The 24,520-nt window shown below is 39.7% G+C and overlaps 1 protein-coding gene across 14 annotated transcripts in view; it reads left to right on the forward strand.

Annotated features, from left to right (window-relative positions):
• The window catches only part of SPATA6L (spermatogenesis associated 6 like), an 81,421-nt gene extending 57,666 nt beyond the window's left edge, over positions 1-23,755 (forward strand). For 5 of the 14 annotated variants that reach the window (XM_073228576.1, XM_017649810.3, XM_037019035.2 and 2 more), the window contains 5 exons: positions 222-461; positions 2,605-2,707; positions 6,609-6,643; positions 6,869-6,886; positions 7,425-7,779. In XM_073228576.1, coding sequence (XP_073084677.1) covers positions 222-461; positions 2,605-2,707; positions 6,609-6,643; positions 6,869-6,886; positions 7,425-7,616 — 588 coding nt within the window. In that variant the 3' untranslated portion in view covers positions 7,617-7,779. Of the gene's footprint in view, positions 1-221; positions 462-2,604; positions 2,708-6,608; positions 6,644-6,868; positions 6,887-7,424; positions 7,780-18,341; positions 18,439-23,538 lie in introns of those variants that run through there. The other 9 variants (XM_037019034.2, XM_037019036.2, XM_073228577.1 and 6 more) reach the window with 8 other exon arrangements.
• The last annotated feature ends 765 nt before the right edge of the window (positions 23,756-24,520 follow it).

Consider the following 24,520-nt stretch of genomic DNA (forward strand, 5'->3'; position numbering starts at 1 on the left):
ATTGTTATTGGTTGAAATATATACAATTAGCAAGTTATAAATAACTAGTGGTGATAAGCTGAACTGAAGAAAAATTAGGTAGAGAAATGCTCTTCCCAAAGTTCATGTTGAGTAAATCTGAAATATTCAATCTTCTACCTCAAAGTTCAATTAAATAGTTATATTCTGATCAAATTTTATTTTTTTTCAATTTAAAATATATTGTTTCTTTTTGGTTTCAGGAAGAAAGATATAAGTCACAAAGGCCTTTATCAACATCATATGGACCAAAATTCCCTCTAAGTAATGTAAAGTTGAAGCTAAAGGAGAGTAAACTCAACAGACTACCCCAAGGCATGCAATCCCAGGCATGCTCTCCATATTCCACCAGGCGTTTCTTCCAGGACCAGCCAGCTGGGATGAACCTTGGAAATAATTTCAAAATCTCTGGAGAAAGCAAACCTCCGTTTGTAGTTAGACATGTGAGCCTAAGATTATTTCTCAGAGTCCTTTGGAATAGTGAGGATGTGAATGAGTGGAATATAGTAAGATTGGACCAACAAAACAAATGGGTAATATTAAATAGAGAATTTAAATTTAATAATAACTATGATTGCATCATGTTCACAACCTAGAGTCACTGTCAGGAAAATCCTATAAAGATATCTCACACAGAGGACTTGCTCAGTAAATGTCAGCTGTCCCTATTTTTAATATTTGAAAATTATTAATAGAGTGTGATGTCTACATATGACATCCCACCATTATCCTGTAGAATCAGTGAACTGACAGGTAGAAGATGCATAATAAAGGCTGGCATATACTTTGCACCAACCTAGAACTAAAGTTTCGTCAGTTTTATAGAAAACTGCCTGAATTTTTTTAGTGATGTTGTTGCTCATTGCCCATACTTTAAAGAGCAGGAAAAATGTGTCTCAGGAAGAAGCAATGATGTGCCACCCTCAAGGGCCTTAATTAAGTTACCTTAGAATTAGTCCTCAGAAAGTAGTGGCCAAGTTTAACCACACTAGTTCTCTTAGTCTTCTTAAAATCTTTTGATTACTATAAAAATAATGGAAAATACAGAAAAGTTTTTAAAAATTACCCATAGGCTCACCACTGTAATAAAAAAATAATTTAATGCATTTTCTTTCACTTCTTATGTTCATAAAGCTTAATTTTTCCAGTTATAATTATACTGTATATGCAGATTAGTTTCTCTATATACAGTCAATATTACATTAAAAGCATTTCCTATATTCAGTCTTCATGAACATCATTCCACATTCCAGTCAATGACTTATTCTTCAGTTGTTCTTATAACTTCAATAGTTAACTATTGTATAATTGTCAAGTTGGTAATATTACTTAAGTCACTAATGGTGATGTTTACTTATTAGACATAAGATATGAAGTGTGACAAGCCCCAAAGTCAAGTGCTGTTGGGACAACTATATACAGAGTTGGTCTGTAGGTAGAACAGAAATGTTGCTTGGCTGGAGACTATAGAATAGCTATTTCCTTCATGATTATCTGAGTAAAATGCCTGGCAAAAATCTACCAGCCAATCCTTAATTATGGTTTCATAAAAATACTGTTGAATTGTGTTATTGGACAGTCTGGTTTTGCCATTTGAAATAAATTTTTGTAAAATACAACTTAAGTCTATGCCATTATGAGCTAAAAACCCTTAACATATTGGTAGATTTTCTTAGGGAATTAAAAAAACCCTTAACATATTGGTAGATTTTCTTAGGGAATTAAACTTGCTTGACATTTATTTTATTTAACAAATTCTGTTACAGCCTTAGTATGTCCAAGCTCTTTTCTAAGTGCTTTATACATATTAACTCTTTTATTTGGTTGGATTTCCTGGTTATATCTGATGCTTCTTTAAGTAGAAGCATTAAAATTTAGAGGACCTAATGTAAAACCTGTAGATTCTAATCAATATATTTCTTCAAGTAGAATTAAGAGTAACATTATAACCTGCCTTTGGAAAATTAAAATAAAAAACAAAACCAGAAATAAGATTTAAAAAATCCAGTAACTCTATGTCATACATACTCTTGAAGAGTCCCTATTTCAAGTATTTTGACATACTGCAAATCATGTTCAATTTAGGAAAATATGGCCACCATAAGTAAAATAATGCAGTCACCACTCTTCTTTCTTTCAAAGATACAGATGTTAGACAGGAAGGAGATGTAGAAGCTGACATGTCACCTGTGATCATCCCTTGTCTTCAGGAAGGACACAACCTGAGCCAGCTCTGCTCAGACTGTTTAGGAACATGAAACTGTCTGGTTTCAAAAGATGGCAAAATAAACTTCACTTGCCCTTTCCTGGGCTCAGTCCTTAACCAGTGGTTAGAATATAATTTGTGTCTAACTTTATGCTAATGTTTAGCCCATATCTCTGTGTTGTAGCCTCAGTGGAGATGGGGACAACTTCCTTGTTGGGATAACACTTATTATACCTGGAACAAATTATAATTTGTTCCCAGTCTTTGTTTTTCTCACATGCATGACCTCTGATGGAGGGGGCAAAGGCATTAGAGGTAATGAGAAGAGAGTAATACAAGCTATGGTGGATTCAAGTCTTATTTCTTTCCTTTATTTTCAGGTGGACAGCACAAAGCCTTTTGGTGAAGCTATTTCAGAGCTTCATTCCCAGAAATCTAGGAGAAAATCTAAGTTTTCAAATTTTCCATTTCCAATGAGAAGAGGTATTGAAGTTTCTTGTTACTCCTGAACATTTCTTTATGGGAACCAATCCATCTTCTAAATCTTCTTTCATTCTGAGGAATCACAAGTTTCTTTGGCAACTTGGGGCCTAATTCTTAAGTGCATTCCAGCTGTGGAGTTTCCAGGGAAAGGGTCCCCGCGGAGCAGAGGCAGCCGAGAAGCTGTCTGTTTCAGCATTTCCCTGGCTATTGACAGAGAATACACTGAGCAGTGTGGTCACCAACTGTGCTCTGGAGACACTTCCCTGGCTGGTTGTGAGAAGCTGGGAGCAGCTTTTCCTGGTGTGAACTCCTTCCAAAGTCACTATTAATAGCTAACAGATAAGATTTTCCAGTTCTGTGGATGAGAAAGAGCCAGGGATTGGTAGAGATGAGAAGATACATTTACCTTTACAAGATTCCATGTCAGTGAGGAGGGGAGCCAACTCCATCTGAAGCAGTTAGGTTAAGGTAGGGGATCACAAATATTTGGGTCTCAGGACCCTTTTGCATTCTCAAATATTATTGAGGATCCCAAAGAGCTTTTGTTTATGGGGTGATATATATTAATATTTAGTGTATTAGAAGTTAAAACAAATTTATAAAATTCAAGAATACATAAGTGCACATTCCATTAGCCATGAGTGGTGACATCATGATGCATCATGTAGCTTTGGAAAACTCCACTGTACAATTGTGAGAGAGTGAGAGAGAGAGACTCATGTCTTAGTATTATTGTTGCTGGGCAGCTGCATCTGGGGGTTTTTTCCCTGTGCACTAGGTAAAGCACTAGGAGAAACCTCAACCTGGACAGGCGAGGGATTTTGACTCTAAACAAGAAAGAATTCTTGAGCAGGTCCAAAGAATGTAAGGAAGGAAAGAATTCATTAAAGTGTAAGTAGCAGGGATTGGTAGCTGCCTTGCAGGCAGCAGAGAGCAAGGAAGATGAGAGAAAGGAAAGGGAAGCTCAGCATAGGGCAGATCCCTTGCCAACTCCTAAAGCCAGGGTCACCTGGCATCCAGTGTCTGCTTGGATCTGCACGGTGTGGGGACTAAGCCCCTACCACCCCAGGATTTGGGGAGCAGCAGAGCAGTGGATGGAGTGAGATTATGTTCTGTGAACTTCCCAAGGGCAAAAAAAGGAGATTTTTGGGCAGGCTACTACAGAGCATGATCATAAAGCTGCAGTCCTGTCTGTGTCAACCAGGCAGCAGGAACTTGTAAGCCCAAATCAGGGCTCTCAGTAGCCCCTCCCTACTTACCTAAAGTAGAACAGAGACAGAATGAAGACTTGTATGTAAGTCTCAAAAATGCGAAGAAATAGCAAAGTGACAAAGACACTGCTGTAACAGTGCAGAGACAAAACAGCGTAAGTTGAGCAGCGAGAAGGCTTTATTTAAAAAGTACACACTCAAAGAAAGGGGAGTGTGGGCAACCTCAGAGAGGAGGTGCACTTAAGGGCTCAGGATACTGTCTTTTGAAGCTTTGAAGAAGGGCAAGTGGTGGCAAGGTGGGGGATAGGGGTTGGTTGTTGAGTGTAGGCTTGACTTGTGGTCTCATGGTGTCTCTCTCTGCTGAGAGACATTATGTCACCATCCACAGTCAGTTCTCTAGATAATTCTGTAATATAAAATTAACACAAGGACTTTATTGATCCGGTTCCTCTCCAAGATAGTGGTTTCCCTCAAGCACTGGGAACATAGTAGTTAGGACTGCTTGCGCTGCCTTAAGATAGGTTGTTGGCTGATTACCAAATAATATGTTAAGAATCTTATTTCCTAACTCCCTGGTTTCTAAAATGGAATCTCAGCCTTAAGATAGAGTCCCTCTTGTTCTTACTGTATTTATATCTTGGCATTTATCATCATAGGCAGGAAAAGTTAATCATGGTGCTTGTCCCATGATTCCTACACTGCCCTACTTCATTATTAGAACAGTTTTGACCTTGTAGATCTAAAAGTTGTATGGAGGCCCCTGGATCACATGTTGAAAGTCACTGGGGTAAGGCATCCCTTAGAGGCCTTTACCTTATGATTGAAATACCCAAACTATGTTAATACTGAGGGCTGTGGTAGTGAAGTTCAGCTATTCCTGAACTTAATAAAAATTCTTAGGCTAGAAAGGGGTGGTGGTGGCCCATTCTCTTGACTCCTGGGGAGATTGGACCTATGTTATCCCTGATGACATGGCTCCCTATTATAGGCTTAAAGTTTTTTACTTCAAGGGGCTGTATAGTCTCTTGTGGTAATTAGGCCAATGTTCTTGGATCATGGTGACTGTTAGCAGACAACCAAGGACACAGTACAGGGTTTGAAGCTGAAAGTGCTTTTTCGCCTCTGACATTTAATTTAAGTCTTCTGGATTGGAAATCACCATGTAGCCTATAAAAGCATCACTGCCTTCCCTGTTACTGTAAAGTCAAGAAACAGCAAATCTCCTTTCCCGGGAAGTTCAGGTTGTGCTTAATGCTAGCTCATTTATAGTGGGACTCACACATGACATTGGTCTTGGCCTCTGTCTTTTCTTAATCCTGGCAGGTGGAGAACTAAGGTTCCAGAGAGGTTACACAGTGTGTACAGGTCACACACCAAGTTTTTGGCATACCTACATTTAGGGAAGACGTTCAGACCTCTGGGCTCAGATCGTTGGAATCCCTGTAGCTTCCAAGCCAGACCTTTGCTTAGGCCACCTGTCAGCTCATTCATCCAGGCCTAAGGTAGAATAAAGTAGTGCATTTGAATCACCCGGGGATCTTGTTAAACTGCAGATTCTGATTCAGTAGGGCTGGGGTGTGGCCTGGGGCCCTTCTTTTCTAACAAGCTTCCAGGTGATACTGATGCGGCTGGTCCACAGACTGCACTTTGAGAAGCAAAGGAACAAGGGCAAGGGCCCTGTAAAAGAGAGTCCTCAAAACCAGTAGCAAGGGGTTTCCTACCAAAAGGGCAGGTTTGTGGCTATAGCTGAAGAGTGCCTTAGCAGTGCCAGGTCCCTGATCAGTTGGGAGTGGGAGAGAAGAGCTTCTGAGATAAGATGGACACATGCTATGTGCATGCCCAGAGGGTAGGACAATTACCAGGCTTTGAAAATCCCTTTTTGTAACTGCCTTTTCATTGCCAGTGGCTTAGGGGAGTCAGCAGTCCAGGAAAAGCTTCTTGTCATTGCTTAAGCCCCAGTCAAACTGGGGGAAGCCAATGTGGCCTTAGCATAGTCTTGCAAATACTCATTTCAAAAGCATTATTTTCTCAACCTGGAAAAATCCAGTTTACTCCTAGTTTTGTCTTTGTGTATTTAGTACTCACTTCCTAATCATTCTTCCCATTCTCTGGCATTAGATTTACTTATTTAGTGCATTAGGGTAATCATAAGGATTTATGCTTTTCCTGCAATTATGTTTTTCTTAGCTCTTATGTATTTTCTCAGTTTGTGTCTCCCTCCAATAAATATATTTGAGTTCCTGCATAAATAGAATCCCATGTAAGACAAATAGGAAGGAAATGGTAGAAGAGGCAGAATATACCAGTTTTACACTAGAGCCTTTCTTTTCTTTTAGTCTCTGGGCACCTGGGCAAATATGAGTTTTCCATCAGACTGCTAGTGGGTTACTGAACCCATTGTTTTACCTTAGACTCTCTTTTACCCTTCTCACATTCATATGTGCTGCTAGTAATATATAACTTCATTCATAACCTCAAGAGGACAGAAAAACTATATAGATAAAATTGCTGTGACTCAAAGGAGACTCAAAGTGACTGTGATTTACAAGTGTGATTTACATGGGAGCATTTATGTTTAATAGTTCATTCATGTGTAATATTTTTATACTGCTGTGGAATAAATGTAACATCAGTTTTAGGGGTAACTGGTAATAATGAGTCATTGAAACACCTGTTCCTCTTTCTTTTAGCTTCTTCTCTTGACAGCCTTGCAACTAACATAAAGGTAATTTTAGAAGTAGCATTTGTAGAATGATTTATTTTCAGCTATCTAATGTTGATAATTGTACATTCTCCAATGAGTGCTGGGAAGTATATTTCTAGCTAGTGCTACTTAGGAAATTGCTACAGTTTCACTAGAGTTTAAGAGGTGCCCAGGCTCTACTGTACACTTTGCTTTGCCTTGTATTAGTTGGTTTGTTCCCCTCATATAAGCTCTTTTCATTCGTAGGATCAGTCACGGATGAGGGTATGTATTGCCCCAGTATCTACTTTATCAGGAGGACTTTCATTGCTTTTCCACTAGTTGAATACTTTTATGCATAGAGGTGGTAAAACACTCATGCCTGAAGTTTGATTAGTTTGTCAAAGTGAAGGTGCAGACTTCTATGTCTTCTAACACTTCTATGTTGCAACATGAGAATAGATACATGCAAGAACATGGACTATACTGTGCTTCTTATGCCATAGCACTTAAATATTTTATTAAAAATTATAGTTTATGAAACCAAATAATCCCCACTCCTCACAAATCAAAGCTTAGAGCCTGAATTTCTTTTGGTTTGTTAATACATGCCAAATGTGCAAAATTTTGGATATCTTTCCTTGACATTGATTCCTGAGTATTTTGTCTCTGGTATTGTCTAGTCCCACTCTATTTTACTGTAAGAGTTCCCTGGGGTAGGCATCATCTTGCTCCCAGGTCTCTTCCTTGTTCTACCCCATCCCTAGCTCTAAGCAAACAAAAGCAAAACTACAACTCAAGAATAATGCATATTGTCACTTAGGTTGTCAAAGAGCCAGATGAACGGATCGTTTTAAGGAATGAATCACCATCATCTTTAGATTCAAGTAAGTTTGGAAAACCCTCGCCCAGTTACAGTAACAAAGGGGATGCTGATTTCCATCAGGGAATTTCATTTGCCACCTTCCAGCATTCCAGATCGCCTAGCCCTCTTCTGGATCAGCCCTTTCTCTGAGAAAGGTCAGCAGCAAACCTCCACCTCTTTGCTTGAAGAGTGTGTTGTGTTCTGGCAGGAGTAAAGCCAGTTCATTTCATCAGTTTGCTTCCCTAGGAGTATTCATCTGGGGACACCTTTATGTGAAAAATTATTATTCTTTTAAAAATCTTTCTGAAAGTAAGAGTTGAGTCTTTTTTCTTGCCTCTGGAGAGCTTATCTCAAGATGTTTGTTGAAAATGGGACAGGCAGACAGCTTGACATTGGTACTGTTTATCCATTTTTATCTGTCATAAATTTAAAAAACTCAAGCTTTTTATTTCACTAGTATTAAAGAACTCACTACAGAAAGTTTGGAAATTACAGAAAAAAAAAAAGAAAAGAAAAAATCACCCACAGTCCTGCCACCCCAAGACAAACATTATTAATCTGTGGGTATATATTTTTTCTCTTTTTCTAAACATGGTTTGTTGTTTGTTTATGCTATTGTTACAAGCAGTAAAAAAAATCATGGTTGCATATGTCTGGTCTGCAGGTCAGAAATCAGCAGGAAAGGAACTTTAATTTTCCAAACTGCACACTCTAGTAAGGCGACAACCATCCATTTTGCCTGCAACTGTCCTTATTTTAACCCTGAAAGTCCTGTATTCTGGGGAAACCCTTAGGCCCAGGCAAACTAGGACAGTTTTTTGTTACCTTAACTCCAGGGAAATGGCACTGCAGATAATATTTTTAAGACAGTTGTTTTATTTGGTTGTTTTGTTTTGTTTTTTAATTGAGGTATAATGACATACAAAATTATTTTAGTTTTAGGTATACAACATAATGGTTTGACATTTATACATATTACAAAATAATCACCATAATAAGACTAGTTAACATCTATCGCCATACATAGTTACAGACTTTTTTTCCTTGTGATAAGGACTTTTAAGATTTACTCTCAGTGATCTTTCAAAGATGCAGAACAATATTACTAACTCTAGTTGCTGTGCTGTACATTATATCTTCATGACTGATTTATTTTGTAACTGGAGGTTCATACCTTTTGCCCACCCCCACCTCTGACTCTGATGACCACCAATCTTTTTTCTGTATTTTGAGCTTTTTTTCTTTCTTTTTTTTTAAGATTCTGCATATAAATGAGATCATATGGTTTTTGTCTTTCTCTGTAAGACAGTTGTTGAGGATATGCCAGTCTGCTTTTCTCTGCATTGTTAGTGATGAGCAAAGGGAGTTGTAGTGAATATCCCAGAATGAAAGTCAAAGTGAAATGAAAACCCTAAAATTTTAATAGGAATTATATTGAGTTGAGGTAGACTGTGGCAATGCATTCTTAGTGTTTTTCAGAAATGATAGAATAGCTTTATATTAAAATGTTAGCTCATGGACTTAAAGAAACCAAATAAAATATTTTAATAAAATCTAAAATGGTGAGTTCTTGATTAGTTACTTTATTGGAAGAGATACTATGCAATAGATTTTTAAAAAGCACCTTTGGCACTCAGCAATAGGTGTTCAAAAACACATTTACACCGCTCTCTGCACCTGGCCTTCATCTCCATCTGGTTTATCCTCTGGATGTAATTACTGAGAATTGATTTGAGTTGATGGATGGGAGGTGAGAAGGCATGGGGCATTGTCAGCTTCTAGAAGTTAGACAGTGGGGAAACTGTGGGTGCTAAGGCTGAGGGTTTGAGGGGACCATGGAAGCCAAGCTAAGAAGTTTGGGCTTTGTTGGAAAGTTGTGGGGATCTTTTGCAAGTTTGGTCACAGGAATTAGCACAATTGAGTATAGGGTGATGATTCTGGCTGCAGACAGGTTTTTTTGTCTCTCTCTGATGAGTCAGAAATTCTAATGCCCAAAGTCACTGTAAACTGATAACTTGGGAACTAAATGAACTATGGATTTGTAAATAAGGCCATGATCAACAGCAATAGAGAGTAATCTGCCTAGGGCTGTCCTGGTTGTAGCCCTGAAAAATCCTGTATTCTGGTAAACCCTTGAGCCCCAGGCAAAGTAGGACAGTTAGTCACCTAAACTCAAGGGAAGTGGCACAAAGATAGTAATTTTAAGACAGCTGTTTTGAATGAAGGATATTCCTTTGGGTCCTTGGGGAAGAACCTATTTCCTGTTGACTTCAAAGTGACCCACAGGGGCAGCCCCTGGAACATGAGGTGCAACCAGTTCTTTAACCCCACCTTGCTGATTGTTCTTTTCACATCAGCACCAATGAGACCAGTCTCCCTGTGCCCAGGTCATGGGAGTGCCTGAGAAATACCTTTTCAGTTTCTTCTAACTTAATACAGAAATCAGGAAGGGCCAAGGTTGCAGGTGACTTGGGAATTAAATTTTGTAGGTAGAGGAGGGGCTTAAAGATGGCAGTATGAGAGGTGAGACAGAAACCTCCTCCCAAAAACCACATATAATATGAAAATATAGCAAATACAACAAATCCTAAAGAAGCAACACCAAAGAAGGCTACAACAGACTGCCTACACCCGGGGAACAGAGCAGACCTCACGGAAAAGGGTAAAGTACCAAAGCTGTGATCCGGCTTGACCTAAGCCCTTCCCCCAACCAAGCTCATGGGTGAGAGGAAGAGAAACAGAGCAGGGAGGGGTTGGAGGCCTAGGACACCCAGCCCTGGAGATCTGCTCTGGGAAGCACAAACTTATGTTACATGGTGCTCTGGAGATTAGTGGGGTTGGAAAGCTAAGACAGGTGGAATACTTGGAGAGACTGAGATTGCAGCTGCTTGTGTAGAACAGGTACCCACAACTGGCTGCTCTGGGACAAGAGAAAGGTTTCCCAACAGTGAGAGGGCTGCTAAAGGGGCAAAGATTGCACACAGCTTGATGCTTAGGAGAAAGGACAGGTGGGCAGAATTGTCCCAGTGCACTCAGCCCAGCAAGTTGGGAATTTTCAGGAGCTTCAGGCACTCTATACCCCTGGGTGGCAATGCAGCTACGAGGCCCCCCAATACAATATGCAGCCTGCTGCTCCTTCCTCTCAGCAGGCACCAGATCACAAATCAGCTGCCCCCACCATTGTGCCAGGTCCGCCTACAGCAGCTACAAGTGCATAGCATAGAGACTCCTCCCAGCATGCTGGGCCACTGGCCTTGGCAGTGGAGGCAGGCATGCAGGTGGGAAGCAGGAAAGAGGTATTTTCTCCTGGCAGGCACAAGCGCCATTCACCTGCGACCTCCATTGCTCCAGGGGCTGAGCAGCTCCAGGGAGTACAGCTTTTGGGCACCAGAGGGCACCACCTACAAATATGAAATGTCAAAGGAACCTGGTTCAAACCAAAATCCCACAAACACCAGAAAGAGTACCAAGTGAAACTGAGCTCACCAATCTTCCTGAAACAGATTTCAAAAAAAATCATAAACATGCTCAAAGAGTTACCGAAAAATATTCAAGCCCTCAGGGAGGAATTCAAGAATCAGATACAAACCTACAAAAATACAATATCTGAAATGAAACACACAATGGAGGGATTTAAAAGCAGATTAGATGAAGTAGAGGAGACGGTAAATGAAATAGAAATTAGAGAACAGGATTAAAGAAGCTGAGGCACAGAGAGAAAAAAGGATCTATAGGAATGAAAGAATATTGATAGAAATGTGTGACCAATCAAAATGGAAAAATATTTGCATTATAGGGGTACCAGAAGAAGAAGAAGAAGAGAGAAAAAGGGATAGAAAATGTCCTTGAGGAGATAATTGCTGAAAACTTCCTCAACCTGGGGAAGGAGATAGCCTCAGACCATGGAGGTGCTCAGAACTCTCCAGACAAGGAACCCAAGGAAGACAATACCAAGACATATAATAACTAAAATGGCAAAGATCAAGGATAAGGACAAACTATTAAAAGCAGCCAGAGAGAGAAAAAAAATCACATATAAAGGAAAACCCATCAGGCTATCATAAGACTTCTGAACAGAAACCTTACAGGCCAGAAGAGAGCTGCGTGATATATTTAATGCAATGACACAAGCCCTCAACTAAGAATACTCTAACAAACAAGATTATTTAAATTTGAAGAAGCCATTAAACAATTTCCAGATAAGCAAAAGTTAAAAGAATTTACCTCCCACAAACCATCTCTACAGTGTATTTTGGAGGTCTGCTATAGAAGGAAGTGTTTCTAAGGCTAAATAGCTGTCACCAGAGAAAATAAAACCACAGTAAAGAAAGCAGACCAACTAATTACTAAGCAAATGCAAAATTAAATCAAAGACCCCCAAAGTTAGTCAAGGGATAGATAAAGAGTACAGAATATGATACCTAATATATAAAGAATGGAGGAGGAAGAAAAAGGAGGAAAAAAAAGAACCTTTAGATTGTGTTTGTAATAGTGTACTGAGTTAAGTTAGGCTGTTAGATAGTAAGGAAGTTACCCTTGAACCTTTGATAACAACGAATCTAAAGCCTGCAATGGCAATAAGTATATATCTACTGATAATCACCCTAAATGTAAGTGTTCTGAATGCACCGATCAAAAGATATAGTCACTGAATGGATAAAAAAACAGGACCCGTCTATATGCTGCCTACAAGAGACTCACTTCAAACCCAAAGATATACACAGACTAAAAATGAAGGGATGGAAAAAGGTATTTCATGCAACTAACAGTGAGAAAAAAGCAGGAGTTTCAGCACTTGTATCAGACAAAATAGACTTCAAAACAATGAAAGTAACAAGAGACAAAGAAGGACATTACATAATGATAAAGGGCTCAATCCAACAAGAAGATTTAACCATTATAAATATCTATGCTCCCAACATAGGACCACCTACATATGTGAAACAAATACTAAGAGAATTAAAAGGGGAAATAGAATGCAATGCATTCATTCTAGGAGACTTCAACACTCCACTCACTCCAAAGGACAGATCAACCAGACAGAAAATAAGTAAGGAGACAGAGACACTGAACAACACATTAGAACAGATGGACCTAACAGACATTTATAGAACACTACCCAAAAGCAACAGGATGTACATTCTTCTCAAGTGCACATGGAATATTTTCAAGAATAGATCATATACTAGGCCACAAAAAGAGACTCAGTAAATTCAAAAAGATTGAAATTGTACCAACCAGCTTCTCAGACCACAAAGGCATGACTCTAGAAATAAATTATTCAAAGAAAATGTAAAAGTCCACAAACACATGGAGGCTTAACAACATGTTCCTAAGTAGTCAATGGATCAATGACCAAATAAAAACAGATCAAGCAATATATGGAGACAAATGACAACAATAACTCAACACCGCAAAATCTGGAATGCAGCAAAGGCCGTGCTAAGAGGAAAGTATATTGCAATATAGGCCTACCTCAGGAAAGGAGAGAAATCCCATATGAATAGTCTGAACTCACAATTAATGAAACTAGGAAAAGAAGAAGAAATGAGGCCCAAAATTAGTGGAAGGAGGGATATAATAGAGATCAGAGCAGAATTAAATAAAATTAAGAAGAATAAAAGAATCAATGAAAGCAGGAGCTGATTCTTTGAGAAAATTAACAAAATAAATAAAACTCCTAGTCAGACTTATCAAGGAAAAAAAGAGTCTAAACACATAAACAGAATCAGAAATGAGAAAGGAAAAATCACTATGGACACCACAGAAAGAATTATTGAAAATACTATGAAAAATTATAAGCTAACAAACTGGATAACCTAGAAGAAATGGACAACTTTCTAGAAAATAAAACCTTTCAAGACTGACCCAAGAAGAAACAGGGAATCTGAACAGACCAATTACTGGCAAATAAATTGAGTTGGTAATAAAAAAACTACCCAAGAACAAAACCCCTGGATCAGATGGCTTCATCACTGAATTTTATCAAACACTTAGTGACCTAATTCCCCTCCACCTTAAAATTTTCCAAAATGTAGAAGAGGAGGGAATACTTCCAAACTCATTCTATGAGGCCAGATCACTCTAATACCAAAACCAGGCAAAGACACCACAAATAAAGAAAATTACAGACCAATATCCCTGATGAACATAGATGTGAAAATACTCAACAAAATATTAGCAAACCAGATTCAAAAATACCTCAAAAAGATAATCCATCATAATCAAGTGGGATTTATTCCAGGGATGCAAGGATGGTACAATATTAGAAAATCCATCAACATCATCCACCACATCAACAAAAAGAAGAACAAAAACCACATGATCATTTCCATAGAGGCTGAAAAAGCCTTTGACAAAATTCAACATCCATTCATGATAAAACCTCTTTCAACAAAATGGGTATAGAGGACAAGTACCTCAATATAATAAAGGCTATATATGAAAATTCCACAGCCAACATCATACTTAACAGTGAGAAGCTGAAAGCTTTTCCTTTAAGATTGGTAACAAGACAAGGATACCCACTCTCCCAACTTTTATTCAAAATAGTTCTGGAGGTCCTAGTTCTGGCAATCAGACAGCACAAAGAAATAAAAGGCATCCAGATTGGTAAGGAGGAAGTTAAACTTGATGTTTGCAGATGACATGATACTGTACATAAAAAAAAACCCCTAAAAAATCCACCCCAAACCTGTTTTGAGATAAATCTTCTGCGTCCGTGGATGTTTTGTTGCCCTTGTCTAGCTTGGATTAATACTTAGTCTATAGGCACACACCTGATCATCTACATTTGCCCTCTTACAGCACTAAACTATGTTTTCTACTTTTATCTTGCATCTACCTACCACTTCAGCATTTTGTTAAAAATAATAATAATAATAATACTAATAAGGGATAAATGTGGGATTCACATATAAATATAAAAATCAAACGAATAATCATAATTGACCTGATTGTTTATAGTTCATGATGTGTGATCAAAACCGAAAGTTTCTGTGATGACTGCCCTTGCACTGTTCACCATGTAAGAACTTATTCACTATTGTAAGAACTTGTTCACCATGTAAAAACTTGTTCATTATGCTTCAGAAGATTGGAGACTATTGAGAATTAGGCATGGGGTTGATTAATGATTGTGCATTGAGTCCCCTATACAGAATTTTATTGTTGTTAACAACCATATGATCAATAAATATGAGAGATGCCCTCTCAAAAAAAAAATCCACCCCAAAACTACTAGAACTAATAGCTGAATTCAGCAAAGTTGCAGGATGCAAAATTAATACACAGAAATCTGTTGCATTCCTATACACTAATGATAAACTAGCAGAAAGAGAAATCATGAAAATAATTTCATTCACAATTGCATCAAAAAGAATAAAATACCTAGGAGTAAACCTAACCAAACAGGTGAAAGACCTATACCCTGAAAACTAGAAGACACTCATGAGAGAAATTAAAAAAGACACCAATAAATGGAAATACAACCCATGCTAATGGATAGGAAGAATTAATGCTGTCAAAATGGCCATCCTGCCTAAAGCAATCTACAGATTCAATGCAATCCCTATCAAAATACCAATGACATTCTTCAATGAACTAGAGCAAGTAGTTCTAAAATTCATATGTAACCACATAAGACCCTGAATAGCCAAAGCAATCCCGAGAAGGAAGAATAAAGCTGGGGGGATTACACTCCCTGACTTCAAGCTCTGCTACAAAGCCACAGTAATCAAGACAATTTGGTATTGGCACAAGAACAGACCCATAAATAAATGGAAAATAATATCCGAGAGCCCAAATATAAACCCAAGCATATATGGTCAGTTAATATATGATAAAGGAGCCATGGATATAGAATGGGGAAATGACAGCCTCTTCAACAACGGGTGTTGGCAAAACTGGACAGCTACACGTAAGAGAATGAAACTGGATTATTGTCTAACTCCATACAGAAAAGTAAAAATGGATCAAAGACCTGAATGTAAGTCATGAAACCATAGAACTCTCAGAAGAAGACATAGGCAAAAATCTCTTGAGTATAAACATGAGCAACTTTTTTCTGAACACATCTGCTCAGGCAAGGGAAACAAAAGCAAAAATGAACAAATGAGAGTATACCAAACTAAAAAGCTTCTGTACAGCAAAGGACACCATCAGTAGAACAAAAAGGGATCCTGCAGTATGGGAGAATATATTTTAAATGACATACCCAACAAGGGGTTAACATCCAAAATTACAAAGAATTCACATGCCTCAACCCCCAAAAAGTAAATAACCCTATTAAAAAATGGGCAGAGGATCTGAACTTGTCCCAAGAAGAAATTCAGATGGCCAACAGGCACGTGAAAACATGCTCCTCATCACTAGTTATCAGGGAAATGCAAATGAAAACCACAATGAGATATCACTTCACACCAGTAAGGATGGCCAACATCCAAAAGACAAGGTACAACAAATGCTGGCGAGGATGCAGAGAAAGGGGAACCGTCCTACACTGCTAGTGGAAATGTAAATTAGTTCATTGTGGAGAGCAATATGGAGGTTCCTCAAAACACTAAAAATAGAAATACCATTTGACCCAGGAATTCTTCTCCTAGAAATTTACCCAGTGGAAACAGATCTCATATTCAAAACACATGCACCCCTATGTTTATTGCAGCAGTATTTACAATAGCCAAGATATGGAAGCAACCTAAATGTCCATCAATAGATGAATGGATAAAGAAGATGTGGTACATATACACAATGGAATATTATTCGGCCATAAGAAGAAAACAAATCTGACTATTTGCAAGAACATGGATGGATCTAGAGGGTATTATGCTCAGTGAAATAAGCCAGGTGGAGAAAGACAAATACCAAATGATTTCCCTCATTTGTGGAGCATAACAGCAAAGGAAAACTGAAGGAACAAAACAGCAGCAGACTCACAGACTCCAAGAAGGGACTAGCGGTTACCAAAGGGGAGGGGTGGGGGAGGGTGGGTGGAGAGGGAGGGAGAAGGGGATTGAGGAGCATTATGAATGGTACACATGGTGTAGGGGGTGGGTCTCAAGGAAGACAGTGTAGCACAGAGAAGATAAGTAGTGACTCTTTGGCATCTTACTATGCTGATCAACAGTGACTTCAATGGGGTATGGGGGGAATTGATAATATGGGTGAATGTAGGGACCACAGTGTTTTTCATGTGAAACCTTCATAAGAGTGTCTATCATTGATACCTTAATAAAAAAATTTTTGGAGGGAGAATCAGTCCAAAACACTTTTTAACTAGTAGTATGAAGAAGGATAGTCCCAAAGGTGATGTGGAAAACCCTTCTAACTAGTATGGTGAAAGGGTAGTCCCAAAAGAGGGAGGAACACTCTTGAGGCTATTCCCTGTCTGCCATTTAGATAGCATCCCTGCCCTTCAGCGCACATCCTCACTCTCTCGCTGCACGAGAAGGTGATAATAATGGTGCACGATGCGCCCGCCTGCTCACTCAGCAGTCTCACAGAGCTTCAAATGAAGTTATTGTGTATAATAATAATGGTAACAAATGTAGTAATTGTGTGGCACTGGTTCCTCAAGATCTATGAAAAAGCATTTACAGTGTTCAGCTGATTGCTATTTTTAAAAGCTTTATTTATGGTCTCAAAATATTTCCATTCCTTCTCTTAAAAATTCTTAGAGGTGTACGGAAGTGATGTGCCTGGTGTATTCTTACACATGGACAGTGTTTTAGGTGGTGCTCTCATTGGCTGAGGTGGTAGTGGATGGGATAAACCCAGTCATGCTCTTGGCCTTGTCTCCCTGGAAACCAGTGGTACATGCCTGTTACAGGGAGAGCTGTAACAACACAGGGGATAATTAGTGTTGTGGCCATAATAACAACTGGATTGATTCCCAAATGTTCCTGTCATTTCCAATGTTTATTGTACATTAATTAAGGAGAATAATTTTATCCAACTTGCTAAAATTCTTTAGGCATTTTAAAAAACAGTATCTGTGCTTTTCATAATCAAATTGCTAATTCTGCCTTTGAGTTTAGGAACTGGTACCTATTCCCCTCCTGAAAATAAATGAATGGATGGATGAATTCAATCACTGAAGAAATAGTTGTTAAATACCTATGAGACCCTGGGATGAACTATTAAACTCAGAGTCTAAGTCCCAATTTCAGTGTAGGGATAGACAAAAACATTAACCAAATAATGACAAAATGTCCATCAGGGCAAGTGGCTATGAATGAGGGGTAAATGGACTCCAAGTGTGTAAATAGGGATGCTGACTTTCTCTCTAAGTGGGGACTTAGGAAGGACCTTCCTGGAAAGTCAGTCACTAAACTGAGCTCTGTAGGGTAGGTGGGAGTTGGGTGCTTGGGTGGCAGCGGGAGCAGCATCAACAAATGGCTGTGGAAGGGAGAAAATGCTTCATGTGTGAGCAACTGTCGACACTGTAAGACCTGTCATTAAGTTTGGGTCTGGGTGGCCTAAGCGAATGAAATAAAAAATAAAATCCTCATGGTGGAAAATAATTGGGATTAAATTTTATATTAAACGTTTTTGGGTTGTTTTTAAATATAAAAACAGGATTTGTTCTTTAGAGAAACATCCGAAATATGCACTAAAGTACAAAGAAGGAAAGAATCAATCATAGCCACACATCAAAATGCAAAGCATTCTCAACATCTCGGTTGTTTTTATTCCCCAATGTGTTTCTTATGCATAGGTTTACTAAAGACATTGAAACCACACTATGTATGCTGTTTTGCATGTTGCTACTTTTTTCTTACTATTAACTTGTAAATATCAACCCACACTGTACTGTACTCTCACTATCCTTTTTAGTAACTCATAATACTACACCCTGTTTCATGTGTTGAACAGCTTCTACCGTAGTAGTTCTCAGTCCACATGGAAGAAGATCCACGAAAGGGTATGCAGACTTTTGATATCCTACAGAGCCCAGCAACACTTAAACAAGGTTAGACCTTCTGATAAAACTAAATCTTTGCTGACCAAATAATATGGTACCTGGGACTTACAGTCTATCATGGGGAGACAGACATTAATCTAGTAACCACAGAAATACATTTGTGATGCTTATCAAGGAGGGTACATGGTGTCCTGAGAGTGTATGAAAGGGGGTATTTGACTTGGTTGGAAGTTAGCCAGGCTTCCCTGAGCAAGAGACAGTGGAACTTTGATTTGAGCAATGAGTGGTAGCTAATTTGGAGCACGGCGTGCATCAAGCAGAGGGCCTGCAGTGAGAGGGAGCATGGTCCTTCCAAAGGATGAGAGAAGAGAGCCTAACTGGCCTGAAGCACAGTCCCTTCCACAGTGCTCAGGCATCCCAGTCCAGGGAGGAATTCAGGGCAGTGCGTGTAGTCTGCGTAAGGCCACAGGAATAAAGGAAGTTTCCTACAAGTTAATAAGATGTTTGGGCTGTTTGACTTTAATGGGTGTGGGGAGTGTTTCTGGTCTTTAGATAGCTACCCCAGTACTTTGTCTAGTGCTGATGTACAGCTGTTAGCTAAGGGACCTGTCACCATTTTGCAAGAATTCAAACAACAGATTTGAACAGAGCTGTTCCCACTGGTTTGATTCAATCATACCATGTTGTAGTTGAATTGATCATCTTGTGTAAATACTGGCATATCCTAAATTTATAGGATGACATGTATGAATTCATTACTCTAACTGTAGGGGGTAGTGAATTACTTACTTCCTCTTGACAAAGTCATTGGCTTTGCTTTGTTAATTCCCAATCTTTTCAAGTAAGGGAATATCTTTAAAGTATAAAAAGAAAAGAAGGAAGGAAGAGAGAAAGAGACGTAGTGGGAAGGAGAGGGAGGAAGGAGGGAAAAAGAGAGAAGAAAGGAAGGGTATCTATGTACACATATATAGTGAACACCACGTATATGGCATACGTGGGATACATAGACTTCATAAAAGCAAACTTACATCCAGTTATCATTGAGCTGAATTACATTATGAGTAATGTAATGGCTGGATTTGTTTTTGTTAAAGGAAGATTCTGTCTCTGAAGTAAATTATATCCTTGATAGTCCAAGCTACTTTGAAGAAATACCCAGTGCCTGAACAGAGATATTTTTAAACTGCTCTCTTATCTAAGTAAGCAGCTTATGCTTCTTATCTTGTTTGCTAACATAATTTCAGTTTCCTGCTGTCAAAATGAGGTAACTAGGAAAAATCATGGACAGGGGACATGGAGACCTAAGAACCACATTCTTCCTTCACATAGTATAATAATGACAGCACATGTGTGGGTCCCCGATCTCTCCTTATCTTGTGGGCCCTTTTTCAGCTTCTTGAACACAAGCTCTTTCCTTATGTGGGGCCTTTGCACGTCTTGGCTCTGTCTTTCCTTCCTGACCATGCTTGGGTCACTTGTATTTATCCTCAGGTTTCATGACACTCCCTTCCCCCCAAGGTATGCCCTTTTAGCACCCTACACTTTTCTTTCATTAAGTATGACACAGTTTGTTATATTTTTATATGGGTTGATTGTTTAAAGTCTGTCCCTTCTTCTTGAATGAAAAACTTTCCTGAGGTTAGGGACTCTGTCTCCCTTGCTCACTGTTTTACAGTCAGCACTTGGCCTTCTACTGTGGAATCCCATTTAACTCAGGTGCTAAGTCAACTGCACATGCAAGGCATGTGCCCTGAACAAGACCTAACTCCCGCACCACCCTGCAACCATCCTTGCATAAGATAACCTTCCACTGTGGTTGGTGCTCAGTAAATATTTTTAATGAGTGAATGTTTAATGAAGTGACTAGGCAACTCTAGAATTCAGACATGTGGTAAGTGGTTGGCTACACTGTGGGAATGTCATCATTTTTCAGGTATTTTCTTCTTTTCCCTTCCTACCCAGCTCAGAATAATAATAGTTATTTCTTATTAAGTACTTCTGAGTATCAGAAACTGGCCCAGATACTTCATGTGTATTAAATAAGTTAATACTTAATTCTCACAGCAACCCTATGAAGGAGGTATTATCATCAGTTCCATTTTACAGATAGGAAAACTGAGGCATGGGGCAGTTAGGTGCCTTGCTCACATGGCCAGAGAATGGGACAGCTAGGAATGTACACCTGGGTAGCCTGAGTCCAGAAACCATGCTTTAACATTCTGTTCCTTCTCTAAACCTAGAATGTGTGACAGGAGAACTCTGGGGAGAAAGAGCAGAGCCCTTTGGAACTCAAGCAGGGTTTGTGGACATTGTCATTGAATGCCACCTGTGAGGATCCTATGGTGTATTATGTAGTCTCTCAGTCTAGCAACATCAAAATAATTGTGAATATTTTTAAACAGTATTTTAAACAGAAGTGTGGATAACATGCCAGCTCTTTGCTGCAGTTGGGTTCCTGAAAGTCTAGTGTGAGGGTTATTTGTGCTCTCGGGCGCAGGTTGCTTTGCCCTTGGGCTGGCCAGGACTCCCCGCCTTCAGCACTGAGGAATGTGGAGAACAGCTCAGTAATTGCCCATTTTGCAGGCTTCTACCTTAGGATGTTCTGCTTGGTAGATTAAAGGATGAATTCTGGGCCACTTCACCTCTGGTTGCCAAAATAGTCATCTAGGCATTTATTAGGTGGTTATTTGGAACATGGCTCACATAATTACCACTTAAGGAACATGGCACACATAATTACCAAATGCCAAATTGTACTGAATTTTAACATGGGTAGCATCGAGTTACATAAAGCCCTGAACCAGGTGATGTGTGACATTGGCGTGAGGGGCTAGAGAGAAGGTAAGTAAAAAAAAAAAAAAGAAAAGTAGATTACCTTAGAAAATGGGTTTCCTTCATAACACAAGTCCATCCAGTGGTTTGGAATATGCTTCTCTGGAAGTTCTCCATACCATCCACTCCCCAATTCCACTCCTTGGGCCATGGATTTCTGGTGAGGCGGGGGTCTTGGAGGGCTGTGTTAGTGAAAATTTTCATGGTTGTAAAAAAAAGAAACAACACAGGTGACCTTGGCTCATCTTAAAACAGAGCATTTATTAGGCTTAATATCTCAGTGAATCCAGGGAAGATACAAAACAAGCAAGATGTAAAATGGGACACAGAGTCACCCTGATGGGTCGGGAAGACAGTCCCCAGGAGGAGCAGTGGGTTTCCAGTTCATGTGCCCTGCCCTGCCTTTTGCAAGGACTCTCCTGCCCATCGCACCAGTTCTGGCCCTTTCCCTCCTCCGTTTTGGCTCTGTCACTGTTGATCAGCTTTCCCTCCTGGTTTCCTATTGCTCTCAAGATACAGGGAAATGAAAAGTATATTTTTACCAGATAAAGGTCAGGGATTCTTGGACCAAAAACAATGAGTCCAGCTATCTGAAAACAGAATGGGTGGAAGAAATGGGTAGAAGGGGCTGGAGTCATCTATTTCTCTGTATTCTGGACTTAGCACTTTTGGTACAAAACAGATTACACCGTATACACTTTAAAATGGTGAATTTTATGTTGTGTGGATTTTGCCACAAAAGAACTCCCATAAAAACAAACACACACACACCATAAATCCTGAAACAGATTATCCCTAGTTCTCTTGGAAGGCATGACTGCTTCTGTGTCACGTTCTTGGCGAGTGTGTGAGTCAGTCGCCCCTGCTGGTGTGCGCTCACTGAGATCCCACCTCCAAGGCCCTCCTCCATGAGCCTGCTGGTCCCTCAGCAGCCTCAGGCCCTCTGCCTCCTGCTTCTCCACATAGTGCTTCATTCCTTCAGCCTTGTATTATAGTTGGTTTTCCTTAGGAAAACCCTCCTGAGAAGGGGGCAGAGGACAGGAAGGGAGGTCTCTGTGAACAGAAGGGAGACTGATCAGTGGCACTAACCCTTGCCCACTGAGTGTTCCATTTCTGGAGCAGCTCCCTGGGACCCCAACTTCTGCCACCGTGGCTGGCCTGCAGCAGCAGCTCTTCCACTTGCTGTGCTCCCAACCAGAGGGTGAGCAAGGAGTTGAGACACAGGTAGGAATTGTAGCACAAAACTTTTCTAAAATTAAAGAATAACGAAAAGGAGATAAGCCACGAAAAGGAAAAAAGGATAAAAATTAATTAAAATGCTAGTCTTTGATTCTGTCATAGCTTATTAGGCCTCCAGCTTCTGAGATAGTGGCTGGCATGGCTTCCAACCTCACCTGTCTCCACTGGGCAATCAGGAACCATTTTACTTTTCATAGGGGCCCTTTCAGCTCTGTTACAACCAAAGCAAAAAGCAAACCAGTCTCCAGTTGCCCAGCTCTGACCTTGGGAGTCCTCCCTTTCTGATTTGGTCACTAGCTTCTGAAGGATTTGTCATTTGGTGGCTTGTAGGGATTGACTCAATGAATAACAATGCACCTCCCTCCATCCTAAGAGCTCCTGGTCCTGTCAGAGTCCAGTAGACCGCACAGACAGTGACTGTGTACCCGAATCACAGGACAAATTCTCTCACTGAGCGTTGGAATCACCTGAGGGCCTGTGGATAATACTGATGTTTGGGTCATGCTCCAGAACAGTTTACCTGGAATCTCTGAGGGCGGTATCTGGTATCGATGTTTATATAAAGGTTCTTCAAAATATTCTGATGCACTTTTAGACTTGAGAATCTCTGAGGTAGGGGCGTGAGTGCCTTGAAGATGGGAGACTTGAAACACCCCCTGATCATATACCGACCCTCCCCACCATGCTCGAATACAATTGCTCCATAGAATAGAATTGATTGGAACATGTTTAACAGTTCAGCTCAATAATGCATAGCAGTTACTGCACATTTACTGTGTGCCAAGGACTGTACTACTCAAAATAACATGAATGAGTAGATACTCAGCTTATCATCATCCTGAATTTATGCAAGAGGTCAGGTAACCTGCCCACCACACAGCTGCTTTGCCATGCTAATCTCATAATGCCTTCCTCTGCCCTGGCATAGTAGGAGAAGGGGCTGGAGGCCAAGTGATGTCCAGGTAGAGCTTCATGCCAAGGTCAGTATGGAGTGAAGCCATCATCCTCTCCATGGGAGTGTTGGTTGTTTGCCTCTCTCTCAGTGCCACATTTGTATGTGAAATTTCAATTTCACAGGGGAAACTGAATGGAAGCTGGAGGAACATCGTGAAGAATTCACTCATCAGGTCACCAGCACATCCTAAGAGGAGGCAGCAGACGTATACTAAAAAGCAATTTTTGTTTCGTGTATCTAATCACCAGTGTCTAACCCCCCTTTAAACCAAACCCTGCATTAGTCCTTTGTACCCAGGTAAGAGTTGTTGATTAAAGCGTTTGCTGTTTGGGGCTCATATTTTCTTGTCAAGGTGGAAAATTTGTGTTTTAATATGTTTGTGTGTTTGTTTTGAGTTTGAAATAGAAAATAACAATAGTTGGGTGGCAGGTGCTTTTTCATTAGGAAAGCACTTCTTAGAATTCTACTGAAAATGTCAAGATACCTTTTAGGTGTTCCTCATTTTTGGCAGTGGATGAGTTCTTGAAAAGTTCTGTTTTTGTTTTCTTCCTTCCTCATCATTCCTCATCCTGTCACCTTCACCTCTTTCTTTCTTTTTTTTCCTTCTAAATCAACTTAAATTTTACATGAGCCAAAGAGAGCTGTTATTTAGAGGAATAACTCATAAATCCCTCAGGAAAAGACTGTCAACCTGATTTTCTCTCTTTGGTAAATCTGTTTTTTATTATTAAGCTTGGTTTACGTGAAGTCCACTGAAAATCTAGGAAGAGGGGGCATCAGATCTGGAGAACTCAGATCTTGCTTCAAAGTTCAATTTTTATGATCTGTTTGTAAGAGGAGGCTAATTTCTTTGGACTGCAGTTCAAACTACTCCTTCTGTCACCTACCCCTTCTTTCTTTCCCAGCAATTCTTAATAAATTTATATGATAAGCAAAACCTTCCTCAAATATATCTCTGAAACAATGACTTTAAGTAAATAGGCTTTGCAAATATGACTGCCAAAACTGGACTTAAAATTAGGTAGAAGGGTGCCTTTATGTAATGCTTACACTGTTAATGGGAGCATGAAGGGGTTGGGGATGGGATGAAATGGGACTAGGGGA

The sequence above is a fragment of the Manis javanica genome, chromosome 2 (assembly GCF_040802235.1).
Source record: "Manis javanica isolate MJ-LG chromosome 2, MJ_LKY, whole genome shotgun sequence".
Taxonomy (NCBI): domain Eukaryota; kingdom Metazoa; phylum Chordata; class Mammalia; order Pholidota; family Manidae; genus Manis; species Manis javanica.